This window comes from Delphinapterus leucas, chromosome 4, assembly GCF_059928025.1.
Source record: "Delphinapterus leucas isolate spDelLeu-1000000601 "Yukka" chromosome 4, BTC_Dleu_Yukka2, whole genome shotgun sequence".
Taxonomy (NCBI): Eukaryota; Metazoa; Chordata; class Mammalia; order Artiodactyla; family Monodontidae; genus Delphinapterus; species Delphinapterus leucas.
Window position 1 is genome coordinate 11,629,864 of NC_143132.1, and position 27,921 is coordinate 11,657,784.

The 27,921-nt window shown below is 41.6% G+C and overlaps 2 protein-coding genes and 1 long non-coding RNA gene across 7 annotated transcripts in view; 2 read left to right on the forward strand and 1 right to left on the reverse strand.

Annotated features, from left to right (window-relative positions):
- Window positions 1-11,143, forward strand: part of GART (phosphoribosylglycinamide formyltransferase, phosphoribosylglycinamide synthetase, phosphoribosylaminoimidazole synthetase) — a 26,852-nt gene extending 15,709 nt beyond the window's left edge. For 4 of the 5 annotated variants that reach the window (XM_022552855.3, XM_089910286.1, XM_089910287.1 and 1 more), the window contains 11 exons: window positions 451-545; window positions 836-945; window positions 1,673-1,871; window positions 2,877-3,128; window positions 3,288-3,440; window positions 5,021-5,227; window positions 6,314-6,451; window positions 7,546-7,676; window positions 7,924-8,065; window positions 9,102-9,217; window positions 9,315-11,143. In XM_022552855.3, coding sequence (XP_022408563.2) covers window positions 451-545; window positions 836-945; window positions 1,673-1,871; window positions 2,877-3,128; window positions 3,288-3,440; window positions 5,021-5,227; window positions 6,314-6,451; window positions 7,546-7,676; window positions 7,924-8,065; window positions 9,102-9,217; window positions 9,315-9,506 — 1,735 coding nt within the window. In that variant the 3' untranslated portion in view covers window positions 9,507-11,143. Of the gene's footprint in view, window positions 1-450; window positions 546-835; window positions 946-1,672; window positions 1,872-2,876; window positions 3,129-3,287; window positions 3,441-5,020; window positions 5,228-6,313; window positions 6,452-7,545; window positions 7,677-7,923; window positions 8,066-9,101; window positions 9,218-9,314 lie in introns of those variants that run through there. The other variant, XM_022552856.2, reaches the window with a different exon arrangement.
- On the reverse strand, window positions 10,476-27,659 carry LOC111163823 (uncharacterized). The gene is made up of 4 exons (XR_016392957.1): window positions 26,602-27,659; window positions 21,752-24,834; window positions 21,526-21,587; window positions 10,476-15,722 (listed from the first exon to the last, which is right to left on the reverse strand). It is a non-coding gene; the product is annotated as an uncharacterized LOC111163823 (long non-coding RNA).
- Window positions 26,772-27,921, forward strand: part of DNAJC28 (DnaJ heat shock protein family (Hsp40) member C28) — a 4,814-nt gene continuing 3,664 nt past the window's right edge. The window contains exon 1 of the mRNA XM_022552963.3: window positions 26,772-27,110. The gene's annotated coding sequence lies outside the window, so the exon portion shown is untranslated. The remainder of the gene's footprint in view (window positions 27,111-27,921) is intronic.

Below are 27,921 nucleotides of genomic sequence, written 5' to 3' on the forward strand. Positions count from 1 at the left end.
ATACAGTTCTCTATTATTGCAGTAAGGGCTCAGTTTCATTATTGAGGGATTTCTTTGTAGAGTCCTTATAATCTTAATTTTCACTTTTTTGACTCCGTTTTGGCACTCCTTTCCTTCCCATACCAAAATTGAACAGAGAAATATTACGGCCAAATATTGGTATATTTAACTGCCTGTGACAAGTACTTCTGGAAGAAATAGTTAAGTTAGAGAGGTAGTTACAAATAGTGAAGTTCCAAATAGTGATGATCAACTGAGGAGGTTGTTTAAACACATTTCAATTCCTAGGACCTGCCCTAGACCAGCTAAATCAAAATCTCTGGATATGGCCCAGCATATTGGGGGATATGAAAATCACTAGTGATATCTTCTGCTTTAAATAATATTTTAAGGTTAAAATAATTCTTCCCTGGCATTTAGGTGATGTCTTTGTTTTTTTAAACTCTTTAGGGGCCTGACTTACAAGGACTCTGGGGTAGATATTGCAGCTGGAAATATGCTGGTCAAGAAAATTAAGCCTTTAGCAAAAGCCACCTCCAGACCAGGTAAGTCAGGGCCTGTCCTTTGCTAGTTCATTAACTGTGACAAACATTGTGTATTGATTTGTGCTTTGTAGTTTACTGAGGAAAATGTTCCAGATTAATGCCAAGTTGCTGTAAGTCTTGCCCTATTTAAGCCAAACTCATAGTGTTCGGCTTTCTTATCTCTAACTCTAAAAGCATTTCTTACCCATGATCTTAAACTCAAAAGGATATGTATACCCCTTTAATATCTGCTTTCTTGATCAACTCTTTGCTGTTGAAATGCAGCAAGTAATTAATTTTCTCTCCAACAGGCTGTGATGTTGATCTTGGAGGTTTTGCTGGTCTTTTTGATTTGAAAGCAGCCGGTTTCAACGATCCTCTTCTGGCCTGTGGAACAGACGGCGTTGGAACTAAACTGAAGGTAATCAGACACTTATGTGAGTAAAGGCCTTTTATGAAAGATGTGAAAGAATTTACTGTGTATCAAATACATATCTTTCGGGACTTCCCTGGTGGTGCAGTGGTTAAGAATCTGCCTGCCAATGCAGGGGACAAGGGTTCAAGCCCTGGTCCGGGAAGATCCCACATGCCACAGAGCAGCTAAGCCTGTGAGCCACAGCTCCTGAGCCTGCACTCTAGAGCACGCGAGCCACAACTACTGAGCCCGCGTGGCACAACTACTGAAGCCCGCACGCCTAGAGCCCGTGCTCCGCAACAAGAGAAGCCACTGCAGTGAGAAGCCCGCGCGGCGTGATGAAGAGTAACCCCCGCTCGCCACAACAGCCCACGTGCAGCAACGAAGACCCAATGCAGCCATAAATAAATAAACAAATAAAATACATATCTTTCCCTTCTTGACATATATGCACTAAAGAGAACCACACCAAGTAATCATACAGTTGGCTACAATAGCTACGTGTTTCTAATAACACAGTGTTGGTGAGACTATATCCAGATAGAAGGGTTATCTTAGGGGAGAAAAGGGAATACTTTCGGACCAAGTAGCTTATCGGAACTTAGTGTTCTTTTGTCTTTAGGTGTTCAGAGCACCTAGCCAAAAGTCAATAATATTGTTAGCCTCCACTGATAATTGACAAGATATAATTTGGAGCTTATTCTCTTATGTGGATGTTTATATTCTTCTGTAGATTGCCCAGCAGTGCCATAAACATGAAACCATTGGTCAAGATTTGGTTGCGATGTGTGTAAATGATATTCTGGCACAAGGAGCGGAGCCCCTCTTTTTCCTCGATTACTTTTCCTGTGGAAAACTTGACCCCAGTACAACTGAAGCTGTTGTTGCTGGAATCGCTAAAGCTTGTAAAAAAGCCGGATGTGCTCTCCTCGGTATGATCATCCATTTTAATCACACATCACACCTTCTTATGTATTTCAGCCCTATGTACAAACATGATCGGTTACCAGTATACCTAACGAGACAAACTATGTGTCACAAGACGAGGCAAGTAAAATATAGATGATACCACCTAAGGACAACTTAGACCTTTGTGCCCTCGAACCCTCCCCTCAAGGCTTGGTCCCCAGACTGAGACTCATACTCCACCATTGCCCAGGCCTTATCTTCTCCCTGATCCTTAGCCACCATTTCACTCCCATCTCTCTCAGTGGCCTCCTGGACAGACAGGGTAGGGGGCTGTTTCCTCCTTATGGCCCTGCAGCAGAGGCAGATCGGGTCTTGGCTTTCTGAGTCTTAACTTAAGCCTTATTTTCCCACAGAAATGACACTAAGAATAAAATGTACCCAAGGTTTACAGAAATATTAAATACATACATGAGAATTTTGAACACAATTAATTCGTAGGTTGACCAAGGAACAAAACTACCTATTTTATATTACCATTTCTGTGGACCAGGTATGTCCCCAAAGCCAAACTTGCCTTTCAGCCATCTTTGAGAACAGTTCCTAATTCGGATCTGCCTGCCTAGACCCTGTCTTTACACAGCATGGTGGTAATATGAACTATGACATATTTTTTAGGCCAGGGCATTTAGAGTTAGGCAGGTCTGATTAAATCACTTCTCTAAGCCTGTATCATTGGAACATAGAGTGATTGTAAAGATCAAATATAGGTGAAAGCATTTCTGAAACTAACTGCTAGAGAAATGGTGTTATATTCAACTGAGTATTCATCCCGTAAAAATAATGATGTTTGGAGGCTATACTCACCCTTTGTGGAAATTCGCGCTATTTCCCCTGAAATCATGCTTAGATGTTTGCGGAACACAGCTTTTGTTTAATTGTTCATATGAAGAGTAGCTGGTGTCACTACTTCCTAGACAGGTTTATAAGTATTCGGTGATTTCTTTGCTCTTGTTTCCTCTTTCTGCCAGGAGGTGAAACGGCAGAAATGCCTGACATGTACCCTCCTGGAGAGTATGATCTAGCCGGTTTTGCCGTTGGTGCAATGGAGCGGGATCAGAAACTCCCTCACCTGGAAAGAATCACTGAAGGGGACGCTGTTATTGGAATAGCTTCATCTGGTCTTCACAGCAATGGATTTAGCCTTGTGAGGAAAATTGTAGCGAAATCTTCTCTTCAGTACTCCTCTCCAGCACCTGATGGCTGTGGTGGCCAGGCCTTAGGTAAACATACTCACATTTAAACTCTCCGGCTTGGGAATGTCTGAGCAACCACTTAGTTGGGTTAGGCTTTCATTACTTAAAGTTAGAATGGAACAAACTGCATATATTTTGGTTTTATATTCATAGACTAAGTTTTTGTCTCATCTTCCTAATATACAGGTGATTTACTTCTAACTCCAACCAGAATCTACAGCCATTCGCTGTTACCTGTCCTGCGTTCAGGACATGTTAAGGCCTTTGCACATATTACCGGTGGGGGATTGCTAGAAAACATCCCCAGAGTCCTGCCTCAGAAATTTGGGGTGGATTTAGGTAAGATTGCTAAAAAGAACGTTTGCTCAGAAAACCGTTATGAGAAAAAATACATTGTGGAAGGAAACTTTATGGGTAGTTAGCACACATATGATTATGTGGAAAATTCTTTATTTTAATATTATGTTTATTTATTTGGCTGTGCCAGGTCTTAGTTTTGGCATGCAGGATCTTTTTAGTTGTGGCATGCGGAATCTTTAGTTTTGGCATTCGAACCCTTAGTTGTGGCATGTGGGATCTAGTTCCCTGACAAGGGATCAAACCCGGGCGCCCTGCATTGGGAGTGCAGAGTCTTAGCCACTGGACCACCAGGGAAGTCCCTACCTAGAAAATTCTTAAATCATTGGGGCTTCTTGGGGAAAAAATAGGACTGACCCTTTTCCACCTTTTCTCGCTTCATTAGCCGTGTTTATAAGGCATAAAGTCCTCGTGTAATTGACTTAGATGAAATTCTTTAAGCAGATTCTCCAAGGGGGTCAGTAAGCTCAAGCTCTATCAAGATGGAATCAGGAACATGCTGGGAAGGGAAGTGGTAGTTATTAAATAGTCTGTGCAGGGGATAAAGGAGACCTGAACCAAGGCATAGAGAAGGGAAACAGATTGGAGAATCATTTTGTGCTTAGAAGGAAAAAAGAAGTCCCAAGTTTCTAGTTTAGTAGGTGAGTAGATTTGGAATAGGAAGTGGAAATACAGTGTTTTACATCTTTGAAGTATTTATTGTAGTGTTTTTGTGAGCAGAAGTTAAGTTGGGTACTTATATGCAGACAGTAATAGTTAATCACAGAGAGAATAGGAGGGACCAAAAGGTTGTTCCTCAATATTCCACCCACCTTAAAGTTTGGCAGAGGTAGAATTTCTAAAAAAAGAATAGTCAAAATCAGGCAGTAAACCATGTAAAAGTATCAACTCCGAGCAAGGATTTCAACATGACACTGGTTAGCAGTGTCAAAAAGCAGCTTGGTGAGGATACCACCCCCCATATATTGGAGTGGCGGGGGCGGGGTGATGGCAGAGATACAGAGACAATGAGTGAAGATTGCTGTTTCAGGAAACTTGTTGGTTAGGAATTCCCTGGTGGTCCAGTGGTTTCACTGCAATGGCCGGTTTCAGTCCCTGGTCAGGGAACTAAGATCCTGCAAGCCATGCAGCAGGGCCAAAAAAAAAAAAAAGAATTTTATGTGTGTGTCTATATAGGTATTACCTAAAATCTTTTATTAGAGATTTTTGTTGTATTAGAGGATAGATTTTTTTTTTCACATTCACAAAAGGGTAGTATGCCGACCTTTACTGGAATTCAGCCATTAGAGCATCTAATTCATTAGGGGATTTCTAAGACTCTAGTTAGTTAACGCAGCACAAAACTTCACTCAATCGTGAATACTGGCCAAGTGTGATAAGAAAAGTGTTCTTAATGCCTGAGGTACAAATGGATCCCAAAAAAACTTCTGAAAGGCCCGTTTATAGTTTTACCCTCTATAAAATAGCAGTGCTGGTTTTAATTGCCATAGGTTTGTATATGTACATACTTCTATACTTTGTGTCAATAATAGGTTAATTGAACAACTCTTGCCTGTTTTCAGATGCCCAGACCTGGAGGATCCCCAGGATCTTCTCGTGGTTACAGCAGGAAGGACACCTCTCTGAAGAAGAGATGGCCAGAACATTTAACTGTGGGATTGGGGCTGCCCTCGTGGTATCAAAGGATCTGACACAGCAGATTCTGCAGGATATTCAGCAGCACAAGGAAGAAGCCTGGGCGATCGGCAGAGTGGTTGCATGTCCTGAAGGTAACTGTTCCTTATTTAGTTGCTCTGTTTCAAGCCATTGATAGGCAACTATCTTTACGCAGCTGTAACATGAAAACACCCATGCCAGTAATACCATGCATCTCTTCATTCCTGCCGCAGGGCTCTGACACCTCTGTGTAGCAGTCACATATGCACAACTACACCCTGCAGGACAGCCCTTGACCAGCGGGGTGAGAACTAGTGAATAAATGCCCACTTTAGGGACAGAAGAAGGGAGCGGTTCTGAGGCACAGTCTACATGGCTCCTTTGAGGGTCTCAGTGGAATCAAGCCCCAGTTGCCCACAGTGGTGACCAGTTTAATAACACACTCTTATATTGGCTCTTGCCCATCCTCATTCTGGTTCCCTAGGATCACTTCCCAAAGTAATCACCTCGCATGTAAGACCTTGTCTCAGGCTCTGCTTTGTGGTTCAGCCCAATTCAAGGAGTAGTGAGCAAGCACCCTGACCAGTACTGTGTATGACTTAGAACTCTGTTAGCAGTACTAGAAATTGGCAGATTGACAGAAAACCAACTCAGTTTCTCTAACAGAGATGTCAAGGCTTGTTAATTTTGTCTGTATCTGCCTTTCATCCCTTTATTGTGTGGCTTTCACTTTCAGGCAGGCTCTCCAAATACCGGAAAGATGTCTTGAGCCCACATCCTTCAACTCACATTGCAGTAAGAGAGGCCCTCTCTTTCTCAACATCCTATATCAAGTCTTTGAATAGCCTTGCTTGGGTCACATGCCTCCCCTTGAAGCCAAGAGGTCATAGCACTATTGTGGATGCAAGACTTGCGGGAAAGGGGAGACAGAACACTGGCAGGCAGTAACATATCCACTTTATGTTTAGATATAGTGCTGTACCTTTTAGTTGAAGTGGGCAATTATATATGTTCACCATCAGGAAGTTTGTATGAATGAGTGACGATAAGTAAAGCAAACGTATTATTTTAGTCCTTGCATATCTTATTTTCAGAATAAAATACAGTACTCTAAAGTTTTTATAGAACACTTCTCTTTCCATATTACTGTTAATTCACAGTTGTTCTTTTTTTATTTATTGGGTGTGTTTGAAACAAAGGTTCTCCTCGTGTGAAAGTCAAGCATCTGATTGAAACCATGCAAATAAATAGATCAGTGTTGGAGAATGGCACCCTGAAAAATCATGTCTCTGTTCAACCAAAAAAGGCAAGAGTAGCTGTCTTAATATCTGGGACAGGTGAGATGTGGCTTCCTCTTTACTATAGAGCTGTAGAAATGCTCTTCCTTTTCTCCCACCCACACCCCCCCCCCAAAAAAAAACCTCCTTCCGACTGTGAGAACACTCTCAGTACTGGGGCTAGGTATCATTAAGGAGTGTTATCTTTTCTACATCCTCAATCTTTCCACTTTCTCAGGCATTTGAAGCAGCTTCTAAAGGAAAAGTAGAGGGTGTGGGGAAGATGGTTGAAGAGAGAGAAGCTAGAAACGACAGAATGGAAATTCCAACTTCTTTTGAATCATAGCTTTGTAGTTGAAAAGTCTTAGGACAGTTGAGGCTTTTTTAAATTGTTAATAGTAACAGTACAAAATTTGTGTTTGACTCTGCGGACAGCGGGGTAAAGTCCTAAGAGCATTGTATTCTCTCATATGGATGGATATAGTATGATTCTTTTTTCCTTTTATTTTTTATTTTTTTTATTTGCACCATGCCATGCAGCTTGTGGGTTCTTAGTTCCCTGACCAGGGATTGAACCCAGGCCCTCAGCAGTGAGAGCAGAGTCCTAACCACTGGACGGCCAGGGAATTCCATCCACTGTTTTAAGTAACATTGCTATGAACATTCTTTTAAATATACATTAAGTTTGTAAGTGCATATCTGGTTATTTCTTTAGGTTAACTTTCCCAGAAGTATAATTGCTTTACAAGTCTATTTTAAGGTTTCAATATACTTCAGACCCAAGTTGATGGTAAAGCAAAGAAACTACTATAAGGGTCATAGTGGTTTATTCTTCTTCAGAGGGTTGATTTTTTTGCTTAATTAAGCAGCTTATTCCTCATCAATCAGTTTTAAAATCATGTTATACTGTTTCTACTCGTATGCTAAATCATATTATTTTGCAGGAGCAATTACGTATCCTTGAACAAGGAGTGCCTATGTTTTTGTAAGATACTAATCCATTATTCTAAGAGGAACGGAATTTTAAAGCCTCACATATTTTGCCAATCTTTTCTAAGACATTTTTATTCAGAAATCTTGACCATTCCCTATTCAAAATGGTATAAACGTTTTAAAGAAGTGTTCACTCACCTGTGCTTTTCTCCCTTTTTCAGGATCAAACCTCCAAGCTCTCATAGACAGCACTAGGGAGCCAAGTAGCTCTGCACACATTGTTGTTGTGATCTCCAACACAGCTGCAGTGTCTGGCTTAGATAAAGCAGAAAGAGCCGGAATTCCCACCAGAGTAAGTTACTTTGAAAAGTATCTTTCAAGATTATTTACACTCATAATCTGCCCCCAAGTGTTCTTTGGATGCCTGGATTTGGGGCGGGTGCTGGGCTTGCCTTTATATTCATCCTGTCCATTCCTTAATTCTTGACATCACGTGTATCTTCAGAAGGAGGTGAAGTATAGTCTATATAAAGGTTGAGTTTTAAATTATTTTTGGTAATTTGTTGGAAATGGATTGTACTCATCTTTTTCTATTCTAGGTAATTAATCATAAATTATATAAAAATCGTGTAGCATTTGACACTACAGTAGACCAAGTCCTTGAAGAGTTCTCCACAGACATAGTCTGTCTTGCAGGATTCATGAGAATTTTATCTGGCCCCTTTGTCAGAAAATGGAATGGTAAGCAAAAATAGTTTGATACTACATTGAGGAATTGACTGAAAATGGGCTATAGGGTGGTGAACTTTCCAGACAATCCCAGTCATGGTATTTACTGTGACGGTTTATTTTGACACACGTCATAACTGAATTTCCTTTGCCCTTAGCCCAAAGAATAATGATTTATTATCCTGCTGTTTCTATCAGTTTTCTTTGGCCTGCTGTAATTACGGTTTCTAATGTAGCTTAGGTTGGTTTCACATTACTGCAAACATATTATTTCATCTTCTGGATAAATATTGGGAAGAGACTTTTTTTACTTGTTTAGAAGCAAGGGAAGGTGACTCTCTGTATCCCAAAATAGAGTTCCTCTTCTGAGGAACTGTGAACCATTGCCAGAAGATGGAAAGGAAGGCATTGTTGCCAGATAACATAGTGTCTGCTGTTAATGCCTTTCCCACAGAAGTTTTGACTGCTTCCTGTGGTGCTTTTTTGTGCACATATTTGGTCAATAAATGCAGTTCCTCTTCGGAGAGTTTGTTTTCTTAAGTGAATATAGTTAGAGCACTTGTGGTGTAATATACCACAGGCAATGCTTTTGGTGACGTAAGGCACACAGACTGACTAATCCGGCATCTGTGGATTAGTCACATGTGAACATGCCACTTCATGGTTAGAAATCAAGCACATAGACACTACGCAGGAACCTCCTGTCTTTCTAATATTATGTGCCAGGGACAAGCTGAATCTTCTTCAAGAGCCCTATGATCCAGATTAGAACCCCTCCCATCCAGCTTTGAGTCAGTGCAGGCGCCTGTTCAGAAGCCCCTTGGTGTGTCTTCAGCTGTGCAAGGCAGAAACCTGCTGCTCCCAGGGCCTCCTTGGATGAGAACGTGTATTTCACTTTTCCTCATTTCTGTCTTTGACAAAGAAAACACCCATCCTAGAAAAACCTTGCTTCTATTGACTCCTGATTCTAGACAGGAAAGTGTATGTTCCTTTGACAGAATACATAGGGTTTTTAAATTCTGACCACTATGTTTTAATTAATTTCCAGGGAAAATGCTCAACATTCACCCATCCTTGCTCCCTTCATTTAAGGGTTCAAATGCCCATGAACAAGTCCTGGATGCCGGGGTCACCGTCACTGGGTGCACCGTGCACTTTGTAGCTGTGAGTATGTCTCTTTCTACCAAAATCTTATTAGTATTTAATGTAAATTGTACTTGGCAGAAGTAATGTTCAAAACTTTCTCACTTTTCTTTTCCAGGAAGATGTAGATGCTGGACAAATTATTTTACAAGAAGCTGTTCCGGTGAAGAGGGGTGACACTGTTGAAACTCTATCTGAAAGAGTAAAATTAGCGGAACATAAAATATTTCCCTCAGCCCTCCAGCTGGTGGCCAGTGGAACTGTACGGCTTGGAGAAAATGGCAAGATCTGTTGGGTCAAAGAGGAATGAAGCATCCTAATCCAAGAATGGAGCCAGCTTTGAAAGAATTCTAGCTGCTTGCAGGGTGACTTTTATCGTGGACTCAGCCTGAAAGACATCTAAGACATATATGTATTGCTTCCAGTGGTATTTCAGGTTTTACCTGTTTGGGGCCTTTTTGTTCATCATCAAAACAGGCATCCAGAATTCCTTTTACTTTCAGCCAAATAAGATACCGAAACTTAATCTTTCTTATATATTCGTTTTCGAAGAGCTAATAAGTCTAATAAGTTAATATCTCTTCCCCGTATTGTATATCTGTACTGATTTGAATTGAGACTTCTCTAATTATTCTGATCCTAAGTTGGTGTCATAAAATTTTGAGGTAGTTCCCATTTCTGAGGGATAGTGTTCTTTGTACTTTGAAATATCATTACACATTCCTATAATAATTGACAATTTTTGTAACACCCAGATTTTAGCTTCACAGTTTGGGAGGATGGAAGGCAATCTACTCAGACTAGTAAAGAGTATAATGGGACTGCATGATTTCCCACTCTAGCCAGTCATTTCTAATGTGGATATGCAGTTCTGGAACTGGGAGGTCTAGGTTGACATACTGGGCCACATGTGCATGACCCTACACATAGGACCACATTTCTGTCATCGCTGAGCAAACAGGGAATGGCCACCTGGCCCATAGGCAGCCAGCCAGCCTTAGACTGCTGAGCCACCTTCAGGGTGGCCTGAGAGCTCTGCCTGCCCAACAGGGGGGCACCTTACTGGAAGGGTACCTTGAAGCCCTGTTCAAGTCCTCCGTTGGAGTTTAAACTCAAAACTTAACGGCACAGGACTCTTACAGTAGTTATATACAGAAGAGAGTAAACTCTCGCCTTAATACAGGAAAGAGGGTCAAGAGAAGCAGAGTGCCAGAAAAAAGGACAGACACCTTTGCCAAGAGACCCTCATCACTGCCTCTGGTGCAAGTCAGTTTCCCCAGGCAGCTGGCCAACATTACCCTACCTCTCCTTGACTGTAGTCAGCAACTGCCATCAAATGATGTCCAGGTACATCATTTTACATAGGTGTCTTTGCTGCAAAAACAATTGACTCACTTTTTTCTAGAGAGCTCACTCAACATAATAAGCACCTATTATGTATATGCCAAACTAGCCTATGAAGTTTTTAGAAAGTTAGAAGATATAAAGGAAAATGTTATTGGTTGATAAAATCATATACTGTAATAAAAGTAGAAGCTGGTACCAGGGTAAATTAGAAAAATCAGTAAGAGTTTATGACTTTAGGAATACAATTTTCCAGCCCTTATTTAGACACTAATATCCACTAAAAGGAACCTGGACACCATGGAAGGTAGCTGATTCAATATCTTCAGATAGGAAGAATCAAAGTGTGTCTGAAATATGTGGTTGACAGAATCCAAAAAGAAAAGGTTGAAAGTAGCAGGGATGATACTGAAAGGACAGAGGAGTCAGCTGAAAGGGTGTCCTACTGTCTAGTTCGTGATAAACAATATTATTTGGACATGTTGAGTGTGTGAGCAGCTGTTGGTTTATAATGATACTCAAAAGGTCATTTAAGTTATGAAAAAGGCAATGCAAAGATGTTAGTCTTTTATTAATGTAATAAATATGGATATTTGTCTTTTATTATAGATGTCTCTGTTTCTATTTGTGTAAACAGGAGTAAAACAAATGAGCCCCTACATCGTGTTCAGGTAGAAAGATACGGGGTGGACAGGGGAAAGAGGGTTCAACTGTTAATCAGCTCTGCTGGCTACACACAACAATCAGAAAGGATTCAAATGGGAGTTCTAAAATGCTGGGTAAGCCAAATGTTCTAAAGAGGAATGTTATAATCATTTCTAAGAGATTTTAGTCTCTAAATGTTCCTTCTTAAATTTTTTACCATTTTTAACTACTGCACATAAACTTTAAAAATAACTCAAGTACAGGGAATTCCCTGGCAGTCCTGTAGTTAGAACTCGGCACTTTCACTGCCGAGGACCCAGGTTCAATCCCTGATTGGGGAACTAAGATCCCACAAGCCACGTGGCACAGCCAAAAATAAATAAATAAATGAAGTACAATATGGTATTTAATTATAATAAAGTTTAACGACTGGTACAGCTAGTCCCTCCTCATTACTTATTTTCAGAATTTTCTTGGCTATTCTCCCATGCTAAGCAGCCAGAACCACGGCCAAAATCACGCCCAGGAAGAGACTGGCAAGGACATTGCTGCCATGGCCACATCAGCTCCTTCGGCCCTACTTCAGTGAGCATTCAATTTGTAGCTGCTCCCGCAATCGAAATGCACTCAGAATGCCTCTATCTCTGGGTCACTTGCCCAGGCAGGATTATCTGATTGGTCAAGTCTAGGTCTCTCACCCTGCTCTCATGGCCGGGGGTCAAAGAAAACAGGAAAATGGTCTTTGGGCTGTCACGAGAAAAACTGCCTCTCACACAATGGTGGATGCCCCAGACAACGAGGGATTCCCGTGCTCAGCAGCCCCCATTTGACAAAGGTCCAGCTCCACAGGTCACCTGATAGATGCAGCTGCAAGTAGTTCAGGAAGATTAATAAAATTCCAGTTGTTGGTTTTTTTCTTTTTAAGTTCACGTTCTGCTGACAGTTCCTCCTGGCTTCTTTATCTCCCTGAACTGCTTTTTACCAATTATCTAATACATAAATTTTACCTCTGCCATCACTATTCTCTTTTAGACAGTCTTATAGCCATTCCTTCTCAAGCCATGTAAAGCTTACATTAACCACAACACAAGGCCATAAGTAGAAATAATCCAAATGTCTGCCAGCTAATGAATTGAAAAATAAAATGTAGACTATCCATACAATGAAATATTACTCTACCGTGAAAAGGAAAGAGATACTGATACACCCTACAACATGGACCAACCTTACAACGTTATTCTAAGTGAAAGAAGCCAGTCACATGACTGCACGTGTAGGAGTCCATTTATATGGCATGTCCAGAATAAGCAAATCCTGACACGCCAAGGAGATTAATACTTGCCCAGGGCTGTGGGGATAGAGGTATTTGGAGATGATGACTAAAGGATGCAATGCTTCTTTGGGGGTACGAGAGTATAATAAAATCGACGGTGTTATAGTTGCATCACCCCGTGAACACACCTAAGCCATTGAATTGTACTCTTTAAATGGGTGAATTCTGTGGCATATGAATTATATTCAATAAAACTCTTCCCCATAAAAGAGAGATACAACTCCTCTGTTACCGTAGAAAGATTAATTCATAGTTTTTGAAATACATCAAGATTACATGTAATCTTACGTTATAAAATGCATCAAGCTTACATTTCAAATACTTCACGTTTGGGGCTCCCCTGGTGGCGCAGTGGTTGAGAGTCCGTCTGCCGATGCAGGGGACGCGGGTTCGTGCCCCGGTCCGTGAGGATCCCACATGCCGCGGAGCGGCTGGGCCCGTGAGCCATGGCCGCTGAGCCTGCGCGTCCGGAGCCTGTGCTCCGCAACGGGAGAGGCCACAACAGTGAGAGGCCCGCGTACCGCAAAAAAACAGAACAAACAAACAAACAAAATACTTCACGTTCAGCATGAAGTCACTTAAATGAATACAGATAGGACTTGCACACTTTGTCACGGAAACTGATGCCAAAAGCTCGGCCTCTGTGCACCGCTGTCAAATCGGATCTCGGAGAGAGTTTTGGGTGAAATAGAAAAGGATAGCTTTATTGCCTTGCCAGGCAAAGGGGGACAGAACGGGCCGCTGTCTCGAAAAATGTGTCCCAACCCAGGAGGATTTGATGAGGAGTTTTATGACAATACTCCAAGGGTGGGGTTAGATGAGGGTGTGAGCAGGGTCTCAGGCGTGGGTCTCTTAATCTGGATGAGCTTCTCTGGTCCCTTTAATCTCACCTCAGGTGGTTTCTTGGCTGCTCCTCCCTTGATGAGCAACCGTACGAATCTGCCCTTTGGAACTCAGGGAAGGTCATGGAGGCTGGAGTCTGGTCTACAAGGAAAGGGGGGCACAAAGAGGCCTCCATGCCCGGGAGCCCCACAGTCACCCCACCCCCCCCGCCCTGGTTTCCAAACCATACTAAAGACTATCCATCAGCATAGGAATCCTAATCCTCAAAGCCTCCATCTGTTAACCTGGTAGTTCCCTGGGTGAACTTACTAAAAATGCTAACTCCCGAGCCCCATCTGTATTCTGAGCATTGCGATAAAGCACTGCATGAAAATTTTAATATTCCAAATCGATTTCATTTTTTTAAGTTTCATGAATTGAAATATTTGTGGACAATGAAAGTCAAATTGCATTTAAAATTTTTCTGCACCACGAACCTCCAAAAATTTATAGGAAAAAAGAGTTTGGGGGACTTCCCTGGTGGTGCAGTGGTTAAGAATCCGCCTGCCAATGCAGGGGACACGGGTTCCATCCCTGGTCCGGGAAAATCCCACACACCACGGAGCAGCTAAGCCCGTGCGCCACAACTACTGAGCCCGTGCACTGCAACTACTGAAGCCCACGTGCTCTAGGGCCGGCTCTGCAACAAGAGAAGCCACCGCAATGAGAAGCCCGCGCACCTCAATGAAGAGAAGCCCTGCTCGCCGCAACTAGAGAAAAGCCCGCGTGCAGCAACGAGACCCAACGCAGCCAAAAAAAAAAAAGTTTTGTGTAGCAGTATCACTCAATTCCTTGACTGCTTCTGTTACAAGCAAAACCAAAATGAAACAAGATCTATCATTTAAAAATCATGTTTAATTAAATATTCACCTAAGGGACTTCCCTGGTGGTCCAGTGTTAAGACTCTATGCTCCCAATGCAGGGGGCATGGGCTCGATCCCTGGTTGGGGAACTAAGATCCCACATGGAAAAAAAAAAAAAATCAGCTGACAAAGCTATTAGGTTGTGCTGAAAGCCAAGCACTGGAAAACCTCCAGTTTTGTAAATAATTTATTTCTTATTCTCTACAAATAAGAGAATAATCTTATTCTCACAGCAAATCAGCCTTTTCAACTGTGCCATCGTTTGGTGCCCTGAGGGTGTTTACAGCATCCTGTAAGATTCAGGATAAGTGCTAGGTGTGCAAAATAAGGAAAGAATAAAGTTCAAAGGGGAGGAGGCAGTAGAAGCCCCAGGGTGAGACCTGTAGGACACGGCATGTCTGCAAGAGGGAAAGGAGAGAGCTAAAACTTCAACTTGCTTTCAGAGTTTTCCATCTGAGAGGAAACAGCTTGGATAATACAAATTCCTGAAGTCCACTGAAAGAATGCATGAGCTCAAAGAGAACTGTTGTATTAGTTTGCTAGGACTGCTATAACAAAATACCACAGACTGGGTGTCTTAAACAACAGATATTATTTTCTGACAGTTCTGGAGGCTGGAAGTCCAAGATCAATTTGGTGACAGGTTTGGGACTTCCCCAGTGGCACAGTGGATAAGAATCTGCCTGCTCATTCAAGGGACATGGGTTCGAGCGCTGATCCAGGAAGATCCCACATGCTGCGGAACAACTAAGCCCGTGCGCCACAACTACTGAGCCTGCGCTCTAGAGCCTGCATGGTTAGTTTTTATGGGCTGGGTAATTTCATAGGCTAATGAGTGGGAGGATTATTCCAACTATTTTGGGAAAGGGGCAGAGATTTCCAGGAATTGGGCCACAGCCCACTTTCTGGTCTTTGATGGTTGGCCTCAGAACTGTCTGTGGCACTGGTGGGTGTGTCACTTACCTTACGCTAATGTATTACAATGAGTGTATGATGAGGCTCAAGGTCCACTGGAAGTCAAATCTTCCGCCATCTTGGATCTAGTTAGTTCTAACCAGTTTTTGTCATGTCCTATGGCTATATCATTCTTTTAAAGGTTGTGCCCTGCCCCCTTCCCTCCTGTTTTACTTTCTATGTCCAGATTTCTTCCTCCTTGTAGGACACCAGTCAGACTGGATTAGGGCCCACTCTAATGGCCTCATTTTAACTTCATCACTTCTTTGAAGGCCCAATTTCCTATTTGTCACATTCTGAGATACTAGGGGTTGGGATTTCAACATATTAATTGGGGGGGGGGACACAATTCAGCCCCTAACAACTATTATCTCCAAATCTGAGGTGCAAGTTCACAGATGGCCTACTGGGCCTGACAGCTGTCACTGCAGTGCCATCTTCCAGCCACTCAAAGCGAAGGACCAGCCCAACAACCGTCCAGGGTTGGCTATTCATAGCGGTCATTCTGAAGAAGGGAGAGAATTAAAAGGTGGGAGTAAACAACCATGCTTATGTATAGACTATCTCTATGAGGACACAAGTAACTCTGTTCTGTCGCCCCAGCAAAGGAGGGGGGCAGAAAAGAAAGGGGAGATTTTTCAGGCATATTTTGCTTTTTAAAACTAATAATTAATTTATTAAAGTTACAGTATTGAAATTCAGCTTACATATCTTATTATCTTATTTATAAGTTTGACAAATGTTAACTGTCATTGTTAAGGGAACTTTAGTTAACAGTTGATTCCAGGGACTTCCCTGATGGTGCAGTGGTTAAGACTCTGCACTCCCAATGCAGGAGGCCTGGGTTCGATCCCTGGTTAAGGAACTAGATCCCACATGCATGCCGCAACTAAGAGTTCACATGGTGCAACTAAGGAGCCTGCAAGCCGCAACTGAGACCTGATACAAATAAATAAATAAATAAATATTTTTAAAAATAGTTGATTCCATTAACAAATGAAAACATTTGAGGCTGAATTTTAAGTTTTCTATATTTGTTTTCCTTTCCAAATACTTCTATTATCTGACTTAAGAAAATAAAAAGCCTGAGTATTACTATGATACATTAAACTTACAAAATAAGTTGATGGCTAAAATTCTCTTAGATACGCTAATAATGTATATAAACTTAGGAAGATTTCAAATTTAAATCAAAGTCTAAATTACTCAATTACACATTTTCAATTATAGTTTAAGACTGTCCCAGAATTCTATTAGGTGTGAGTTTCTAAATATTAAACTATATAAAATACCAAATATACTCTAATTTCTTAACACAAAAAAATTAACACTTCTGATTTTTCACTGAGATATAATTCACACACTATACTTTTAAAGTGTACAATTCGGTGATTTTTAGAGTATGAACAAAGTTGTACAACCATCACTACTATCTAATTCCAGAACATTCACATCACTCCAAAAAGAAACCCCTATCTGTTAGCATTCACTCACCTTAGTGTTTTGCTTCTTCCACTTAGCATAATGTTTGTAAGGTCCATGCATGTTGTAATACGTATTGGTACCACATACATTTTTATGACTGAATAATATTCCACTGTATGGATATATCACATTTTGTTTATCCATTCATCAGTTGATGAACATGTGGGTTGTTTCTACTTTGGGGCTATCATGAATAATGTGGCTGTGAATACTCATGTACAAGTTTTTGTGTGGAAGCATGTTTCCAGTACTCTTGGGTAAATAGGTAGGAGTAGAATTGCTGAATCATTGGTAACTCCATGTTTAACCTTTCAAGAAACTGCAAACTGTTTTCTAAAGGGGCTGTTCCATTTTACATTCCCATCATCAATATATAAGGGTTCTGATTTTTCCACATCCTCACCAACACTTGCTATTGTCTATCATTTTGATTATAGCCATTCCAGGGGTATGAAGGGGTATCCCACTGTGGTTTTGATTTACATTTCCCTAATGACTAAGCATCTTTTAATGTTTTAGTGGCCATTTGTATGTCTTCTTTGGTGAAATGTCTATTCAAATTCTTTGCTCATTTCAAAACTGAGTTAAATGTCTTTTTATTAATGAGTTGTAAGAGTTCTTTATATATTCTGGATACCAGACCCTTATCAGATACGTGATTTGAAAATTTTTTCTCATATTATGTGGCTTGTGTTCTCAGTTTCTCAATGGTATTCTTTGAAGCACAAATATTTTTAATTTTGATGAAGTCCAATTTTTCTATTTTTTCTTTTGTTACTTTTGCTTTCGGTATCATATCTAAGAAATCATTGTCAAATGCAAGGTCACAAAGGTTTACACCTATGTTTCCTTCTAAAAGTTTTATGGTTTCAGCTCTTACATTTGATCCATCCCAAGTTCATTTTTGTATATAATGTGAAGCAAGGGTTTGACTTCATTCATTTGCAAGTGGATATGCAGTTGTCCCAGCAACATTTATTGAAAAATCTATTCTTTCCCCCATTTAATTGTCTTGGCATCCTTGTCAAAAATCACTTGACCATAAATGTATGAGTTTATTTCTGGACTCTCAATTATATTCCATTTATCTATATGTCTATCCTTATGCCAGTACCACAAAGTCTTGATTACTGTAGCTTTGTAGTGAGTTTTGAAATCAGGAAGTGTGACTTCTCTAACTTTGTTCTTTTTTTTCTTTTTTTAAAAAATATTTATTTAGGCTGTGCCTGGTCTTAGTTGCGGCGTGCAGGATCTTTAGTTGTGGCATTCAAACTCTTAGTTGCTGCATACATGTGGGATCTCGTTCCCTGACCAGGGATAGATTCCAGGCCCCCTGCATTGGGAGCATGGAGTCTTACCCACTGGACCACCAGGGAAGTCCCCTGTTCTTCTTTTTCGAGAGTATTTTTTATATTCTGTGTTCCTTGCGTTGCCATATAAATTCATGATCAGCTTGTCAACTTCTTTCAGAAAGGCCGACTGAGATTTTGAAAGGAATTTATTTTAACCTGTAGATTAATTTGGAGACTATTGCCATCTTAACAATATTAAGTCTTCCAATCAATGAACACAGGATGTCTTTCCATTTACTTGGGTCTTCTTTCATTTCTTCCAGCAATATTTTATATATTTTTTAACATCTTTATTGGAGTATAATTGCTTTACATTGTTGTGTTAGTTGCTGCTGTATAACAAAGTGAATCAGCTATACGTATACATATAACCCCATATCCCCTCCCTCTTGTGTCTCCCTCCCACCCTCCCTATCCCACCCCTCTAGGTGGTCACAAAGCACTGCACTGAACTGATCTCCCTGTGCTATGCGGCTGCTTCCCCAATAGCTATCTATTTTACATTCAGTAGTGTATTATTTTATAATTTTTAGTGTCTTATACCTCCCTGGTAACGTTTATTCCTAATTGTTTTCTTTTTTCATTTTGATGCTATTTTAAATGGAATTGTTAATTTCTTTTTCAGCTTTTTCAGTGCTAGTTTATAGAAATACAACTTATGTTTGTATTTTGACCTCGTATCCTGCAACTTCGCTGAGCTCATTTATTAAGTCTTGCAGTGTCTTTATCAACCCTTTAGGATTTTCTATATAGAAGATAATGTCATTGGAAATGCAGTTCTACTTCTTTCTTTCCCACTTTTTTCCCAAATAAAATATGTCTTTTATTTCTTTTTCTTGTCTAATTTACCTGGTTAAAACTTAAAGCAAAATGCTAAATAGAGGGCTTCCCTGGTGGCGCAGTGGTTGAGAGTCAGCCTGCCGATGCAAGGGACACGGGTTCGTGCCCCGGTCCAGGAAGATCCCACATGCCGCAGAGCGGCTGGGCCCGTGAGCCATAGCCACTGAGCCTGCGCGTCCGGATCCTGTCTTGTTGCTAGGGGAACAAGTTTTCAATCTTTCCTTTTAAGTGGATTTTAGTAGATACCCTTTACTAGATTGAGGAAGTTCCTTCCTAGTCCTTGTTTGTTGGGTGTTTTTATTATGAATGAGAGTTAGATACTGTTAAATGCTTTTTCTGCATCAATTGAGATGATCATGTGGTTTTTTTCCTTTCATTCTATCAATATGGTAGATTAATTGATTTTCATATACTAAACCATCCTTGCTTTCCTAGAATGTCTCTCTTGGTCATGGTGTATAATATTTTAATATGCTGCTGGATTTGACTTGCTAGTATTTTGTTGAAACTTTTTCATCTATATTCATAAAGCATATTAGTCTGTAGTTTTCTTTTCTTGTAATGTCTTTGTCTGGCTTTGGTGTCAGGATAATACTGACCTCAGAGAATGAGGAACATTTAGGAAATGTTTTCTCCTCTTCTATTTTTCTTTTCTTAGCACCCTTCAAATAGGCCTTTACTGCCAGGGCAGAGAAAGTTTCAAAACAAATCAAAGTAACTAATTTTATCCCATCAGCTTTCTGTACTAGAAGAGTAGACAAACTGATCCTTCAAGAATTTGGATGGTCACTAATCATTAGAGAAATGCAAATCAAAACCACAATGAGGTATCACCTCACACCAGTCAGAATGGCCATCATCAAAATATCCACAAACAATAAATGCTGGAGAGGGTGTGGAGAAAAGGAAACCCTCTTGCACTGTTGGTGGGAATGTAAATGGATAAAGCCACTATGGAGAACAGTATGGAGGTTCCTTAAAAAACTAAAAATAGGGGCTTCCCTGGTGGCTCAGTGGTTGAGAGTCCGCCTGCCAATGCAGGGGACACGGGTTCGTGCCCCGGTCCAGGAGGATCCCCCATGCCGCAGAGCGGCTGGGCCCGTGAGCCACGGCCGCTGAGCCTGCGCGTCCGGAGCCTGTGCTCCGCAACGGGAGAGGCCACAACAGTGAGATGCCCGCGTACCGCAAAAAAACAAAAACAAAAAACAAAACAAAAAAAACAGAAAAGCAAGAGGGGAATATCTGAGCAAGAACATCAGAGGCTACACATTGTGGAGAAATAGACTTGGCAGAATTAGTTCAGCCAATTCACTAGACAAACAGACAACAAAGCAAATAACAACCACCTTTAGAGGGGGGAAATCAGTATCCAAAGTTGCTACAATATATTACATAAAATGTCCAATTTTCAACAAAAAATTACAAGACATGCAAAAAATAGGAAAGTGTGACCCATATACAGGAAAAAAAAGTAGGTAATAAAAACTGCCTTTGAAGGGGCCTGAATGGTGCACTTTGCAAAGACTTCAAAGCAGCCATTATAAATATGTACAAAGAATTAAAAGACAGGGGGACTTCCCTGGCGGTCCAGTGGGTAAGTCCATATGCCACAACTAAAGATCCCACATGCCAAAACAAAGATCCCACGTGCCGCAACTTAAGACCTGGCACAGCCTAAATAAATAAATAAATAAATATTAAAAAAATTAAAAGACGGTATCATGAAAATGTCTCATCAAATATAGAATATTAATAAAGAGATAGAAATTACTTTAAAAGATTCAAATAGAAATTCTGAAGTTAAAAAATATAACATTTGAAATGAAAACTTCACTAGAGGGACTCAGTAGATTTGGGTTTTTTTTTAAGTTTTTATTTTTAACTAATTAATTTATTTTATTTATTAGCCATGTTGCATCTTAGTTGTGGCATGCGGGATCTTTTGTTGCGGCACACAGGCTCTTTGTTGTGGCTCACGGGCTTCTCTCTAGTTGTGTGCACGGGCTCCAGAGCATGAGGGTTCAGTAGTTGCAGCATGTGGGCTCTAGAGCACATGGGCTCGGTAGTTGCCCTGCAGCATGTGGGATCCTAGTTCCCCAGCCAGGGATCAAACCCGAGTCCCCTGCATTGGAAAGCGGATTCTTTACCAATGGACCACCAGGGAAGTCCCCTCAGTAGTAGATTTGAGCTGGCAGAAGAAATGGTGAACTTGAAGATAGATCAAATAGAGATTATCCAACCGGAGGAACAGAAAGAAAAACGAATGAAGAAAAATAAACAGAGCCTCAGAGAAATCTGACACCATTAAATACACCATCAAATGCATAAAGGGGGTGTCAGAAAGGGATGAGAAAAACAATTGAAGAAATAATGGCTGAGAACATCCCAAATTTTATGGAAAAACATTCATTTACCATCCAAGAACCTCCATGAACTCCAAGCAGGATAAACTCAAAAAGATTCACATCCAGATACAACAGAGCCAAAATGTTTAAAGCCAAAGATAATGAATGTACATGGTAGTAGATACCAGGGGAATTCGGATCACACAGGACTTTAATTGTTGAACAAACCCAATGCATAAGAGAAAAAGAACGTAATGGATCTTAACTTCAGATAAAAATTCTTTACCTATAAATGAAGTCCCAGGTTTCCCAAGGATTGATGAAGGCTTTCCACCCTGCAGTTGGGATCTCAAAAAAGGAAAGAAAGAAAAGAAAAAGAAAACGGTAACTATGTGAGGTGATGATATGTTAGTTTGTTAATTAGCGTGGTTGTGATGATTATTTCACAATTATACATATACGAAATTATCAAGTTGTGCACCTTACATGTATACAATTTTTGTCAATTATACCTCAATAAAGCTGGAAACAAATTTTGAAGGATGAGGAAAACATAGTGTTGTGCTGTAAAGCAGTGATTTTGATAAACAGGCTGGGTACATATAATACGGGTTGGAATCAATTCAAATCTTGATTCTCAGGCAGCTGATATGCATTCCCCATTAGAAGCCTGCAAGGAGAGTGAGGTATATACATTATTCATGGTTTCAAGGAACAGAAAGCACTAGAGACCAGCACCAGTCAAATGCAGATAATTCAGGCTCAAATGACAATAAATCAACATGTTAATTCGATGCCAAAAATGGAAACTGGCATCCTGGGTTGGGAAAGGCAGTTTTCCATTAGCAAATGTCCACAAATCCTGTGTGTGGCCCTTACTGACCACCTTAGAATGGTTCAATAACTGGGTAGCCCACCTGCGAAGAGGGAAAACGGAAAAATATCTAAATGAGTGTGAATCTCCTCTTTTCCAGGGTACCTTTTCCCAACCCCCCTAGACTTTAGGTCTCTGTTATGCTAATTAAGTTAATATACTGCCTTTTAAAAAAAATTTTGGCCACACCGTGCAGCATGCTGGACCAGAGATAAAACCCAGGCCTCCACAGTGAAAGCACTGAAACCTAACCATTAGGCCACCAGGGAATTCCCTCGTTGTCTTTCTTTTAAAGCTGACACTGCCTACAGCCAACTCTTCCTTGATCAAATAGAGTAAAAAATGAATTAATATACTCAAACTAACATAATACTGTACCTCAACTCTATTTCAATAAAATAAACAAAAAAATGAATTCAGATGAATTGAGAATCATATTTCATAGTGAATGAACTGAGAATCATATTTCATAGTGAATGAATTGAGAAGCATATTTCATAGTGCTTCTGGGAATTGTAGCTCCAGAAGATAAGATTCGCAAACATCACTGAAAAATATGTGATTTTAGGATGCAGATGGAACCATAAATCAATCTTCAGGGGAGTGTGATTTTGGTTACTACGGCACCACACTTATTGGAAATAAATCAACTTCTTTGCAGTTACCACAGAACCAGCAAATGAAAGAAAGGGGAAAAGAAGAAACAGATGGATTAAAACAGAGTCCTCACTTGCTCAATTTTCTTTTTTTAATATTTATTTATTTTGGCTGCAGCAGGTCTTAGTTGTGGCATCTCCGTTGCGGCATGCGGGATCTTTAGTTACAGCATGAAGACTTCTTAGTTGCAGCATGCATGTGGGATCTAGTTCCCTGACCAGGGATCGAACCTGGGCGCCCTGCATTGGGATCTCGGAGACTTAACCACTGGACCACCAGGGAAGTCTCGAGCCCTCACTTGCTTTAGTCAAAGTGTGAAACTACATCTGAGAGTACAAAGAGAAAAGAGGTTACTTTTGTAGTGCCATGCTTCTTGCAGTAGCTCAGTGAAGTATTTAATATAACTATAAGGTAAGAAAATTTGTTTTCTGGTAACTTTTAAAAAATATCACACATCAATTTCCCACCCACTCAGAAACAGAATTAATGATTAAGTTTTGGTGTGCTAACTAAATTCATGTCAATTCTCTACCCTCCCTTGTTTATGGGGAAATTTGTTTCAAAATGCTCAACCCTATTCTGAGAGCATGGAATTATGAAAAAGATGTTCCAGACTAGGAAATGTCACACACATCTAATCCAACACACTTTAATTTAAAACCAGCCGTTATGTGTAAGATTATACTACAACCCAGCTGACAGACTGGAGGTAATAATTAGACTTTGTGGAAAATAATAGACTGAGGTTCAAGCATGTTGATTTGAATCATGACATAACCTTAAAGTGGTTAACAATTTTATACAGAAAATGAACAGGTTTTTAAAAGTCTGTGGAAGTACTTCCCTGGTGGTCCAGTGGTAAAGAATCTGCCTTACAATGTAAGGATGCTGGTTCGATCCCTGGTTAGGGAACTAAGATCCCACATGCTGCGGAGCAACTAAGCCCGCGCGCCACAACTACTGAGCTCATGTGCCTCAACTAGAGCCCGTGTGCTGCAGACTACAGAGCTCACGTACCCTGGAACCTGCGCACCACAACTAGAGAGAGAAAAGCCGCACACCACCACTAGAGAGAAGCCCACGCACTACAATGAAGAGTGTGCGCGCCACAACAAAAGATCCCACATGCCTCAGTGAAGATCCCGCATGCCACAACTAGGACCTGATGCAGCCAAAAATAAATAAAATAAATAATAAATAAATCTTAAAAAAAAATAGTCTATGGAGTTCAAATAAGCGAGGTAGCATGATCACATTAAAAACACTAGTCAACCAGGAATTCACTGGTGGTTTAGTGGTTAGAATTCGGGCTTTCACCGTGGCCTGGGTTCAATCCCTGGCCGAGGGAACTGCCAAGTGGCACAGCCAAAATTAAAAAAAAAAAAAAAAAATGCTAGTCAACCTACGTGTTTGGTTCTGACTCTAAATGTGATCCTCTGATCACTTCTTATTATCTTTAGGACTGTTGACTGCAGAGTATGCAGGCACCTTCTACAAGGAAAAGAACTAGGACTTTACTGGTGGCGCAGTGGTTAAGAATCTGCCTGCCAATGTAGGGGACACGGGTTCGAGCCCTGGTCCGGGAAGATCCCACATAGCCACAACTACTGAAGCCTGCATGCCTAGAGCCCGTGCTCCATAAGAGAAGCCACTGCAATGAGTAAGCCCACTTGCTGCAACTAGAGAAAGCCCACAGGCAGCAACAAAGACCCAACACAGCCAAAAAGAAAAAGAAAGAAAAGAACTATATTTTAATTCTTTTACTTGTTTTTTTTTTCTGTTTTAATGAGAACTATATTTTCAAATGGTGGACTCTTTCTTCCCATAACTAAACTGAGGAAGACCTGCTGACTTAAAAGTCCATGGGGGACGGGGGGGCTTCCCCGGTGGCGCAGTGGTTGAGAGTCCGTCTGCCGATGCAGGGGACACGGGCTCGTGCCCCAGTCCGGGAAGATCCCACATTCCGCGGAGCGGCTGGGCCCGTGAGCCATGGGTGCTGAGCCTGCGCGTCCGCAGCCTGTGCTCCGCAACGGGAGAGGCCGCAACAGTGAGAGGCCCGCGTACCTGTAAAAAAAAAAAAGTCCATGGGTTGCGGATTCCCTGGCAGTCCAGTTGTTAGGGTTCTGCGCTTCCACTGCAGGGGGCACTGGTTCCATCCCTGGTGAGGGAAACTAAGATCCCAGATCCCACAAGCCATGTGGCATGGCCAAAAAAAATAAATAATAATATTGCATCTATGTTAAATCTGCTGAATTTGATAACAGTGCTAGGGTGATGTAAGAGAACGCCCTTGTTTTGAGGAAACAAATACTTAAGTACTTTAGGGTACAGGGGCGTAAAACATGTAATTATTTTTAAATACTGATGTACTTTGGGGTAAAGGGACATAATATATGCAATTACTTTTAAATACTGAAGTACTTTGGGTAAAGGAACATAATATATGCAATTACTTTTAAATAATTCAGAAAGAAATACATACATGGGAGAAAGAGAGAAAATGGTAAAGCAACTCTTGGTAGCTGAACCAATACCAGAAACTGCCTACCTCCACCATTTCATATAAATAAGAAAAATAATCCCCCAAGTCAGTTAGCTAATTTACACTTTGCAGCTGAAAGCGTGCTTTACTGATAACTCAGCTGTCTCCAATTCACCTTCTACATGTACAGAATCACACTATAGAACTGACATTCTGAAAACAGAAATGGACTTAGAGTCCCAGTAACTTACAGAGTCTAGTCACTTAACCAAGTCACTTAACTGCTCGCGGTTAAAGTATAGTTACTTATAAGATGCCAACATCAAAATGGCATTTGTGATGAGTGCATTGTAAAATGCAAAGTGCTATATAAGTACGGGTGTTTCTAAAACTGTGTTTCTGCTTTTTTACCCTTTTATAGCTTTGTTTAAAATGTTGGCTAGAAGAGTTAAAACTTGTAGAAACATTTTCTTTCGCACAGGAGTTCTTCTACGCTCATTGTTTGCTTATAAGGAAATACTTCTGAATAAGAATTTAACCATTTTCTGCACACCTACATAGAAGGTAACAAATTATTACACTGTCTATAACTCAGAAGCCTTTCTAGGCTAGTACCTATTTCTGGCTTCTTTTAGGAGACACAATCATAACAAATAGATTTAATGTGCCAGGCATTGTGCAAAGTGGCATACGTACATTGTGTAATTCTCACAAAAACTCAGTGAGTTCGATGCAATTATTATTTCATCATCAGTAAAATGGGGAAAACAATAGCAATTACCTCACAGGTCTGTTGTAAGGATTTGAAAAGACTATACATAGAGCATTTAGCACAGTGCTTGGCCAAAAGTAACTGCTAAATACAGTTTACCATTTGTTGGTACCTTCATCTTACAGATAAACAGACACAGAAAAAAGGCAAGTGTAAGCAACAGGATTTTCAACTCAGGTCTGACTCCCCAAGTTTCTGCCGCTTTCTTTCTTCTTTCTTTTTTTACAATTATCTCCTCGTACAGTAGGGTAAATCCCCATGATAGTGGCTGAACTTAAAGCCAGGAAACACCTAATTTAATTGTCTTCGACTGTGCTTACCCCCTACCAACGCCAGGCAGAGTGAGCTGCTCACTACGTTCTTGAACTAATGAAAGACTAGGTTTCTAACCCGGGTGAGCTAGATCTTTCTGGGCTGGGTAGTTTCCTCGTCTCTGAGCTGGTGTCCCCGGCTGCAGACCCGAAGAGGCTGTTCAGGTCCTGTTCGGGGAAACGGACTTGTCTTCGCCTCCTCAAAAAACAATTTACCGAGGGCCACTGCCCTCCGAACCACTAGGACTTGAAGGATCCCAACCTACATTCGCCTACGGTAACTCCTATATGTCTCCACCACCTCCACCGCGACCTTCTCGGAGCCCGGCTCTACCCGCGCCTTCCTCTTGGCAGACGCAGGCGCAGGCGCGCGGCAGAGTTCTGCGCTCGCCGCACTTCCCGGCAAACTACAGCTCCCAGAATCCCCGTCGATCGATCCACCTCCCACCCGAGGTGGGGGCGGAGGTGGAGCAGATAGTCTGGGGCGGGGCGTATCATCTTGAAATGTCCTGCTCGTGCCCTCTTGGGAAGAGTTCGTTTTAAAAGAGATTCTGGGGTTCCCTGATAAGGTAGGACATCTGTCCCTTTTAGGTATAATACTGCCCTCCGCACCCCGAGGGTTCCCTCAGTGTAAAACGCAGGTGGTCTAGTCCAGCGGAGACACTTGTCCCCGGCCACGGCGGAGAAGCCTGAGGAGTGAAGGGCCCATCGTCCACGCATGCGCACAGGCGTAGCATGGGGGCGGGAGCCGCTGAGCCCCTTCCCAGCATCTGAGGTGAGTAGGGGGCGGGGCGGGGCGGGGCGTGTCCCGGGTTGGGACTGACCACTCCCCCGCGACGGCCACAGTTCGCACAATCACTACTATGCCAATTAACTCTGAAATTGCTAGACCCCAGTTGTCCGGAAAATTGGAGTCCCCAGGAGCTCAGTTTTAGCGTTTATACATCAAAATACTGTTTTCAGTTAAACCACTTCCGGCATTTCACTGCCATTATCTGTGTACAAGACTTTCTTCTCTACTATACCGTAATTTTTTTTGGTTGTTTTGGTTTTTTTTTTTTTTGCGGTACGTGGGCCTCTCACCGCTGTGGCCTCTCCCGTTGCGGAGCACAGGCTCCGGACACGCAGGCCCAGCGGCTATGGCTCACGGGCGCAACCGCTTCGCGGCATGTGGGATCCTCCCGGACCGGGGCACGAACCCGTGTCCCCTGCATCGGCAGGCGGACTCCCAACCACTGCACCACCAGGGAAGCCCTACCGTGTATTTTTTTTTTTTTAATAAATTTATTTATTTTTGGCTGTGTTGGGTGTTCGTTGCTGCCTGAAGGCTTTCTCTAGTTGTGGCGAGCGGGGGCTACTCTTGGTTGCAGTGCACGGGCTTCTCATTGCGGTGGCTTCTTGTTGCAGAGCACGGGCTCTAGGTGCGCAGGCTTCAGTAGTTGTGGCACGTGGGCTCAGTAGTTGTGGCACATGGGCTCAGTAGTTGTGGCGCACGGGCTTAGTTGCCCCGCAGCATGTGGGATCTTCCTGGACCAAGGCTCGAACCCGTGTCCCCTGCATTGGCAGGCGTATTCTTAACCACTGCA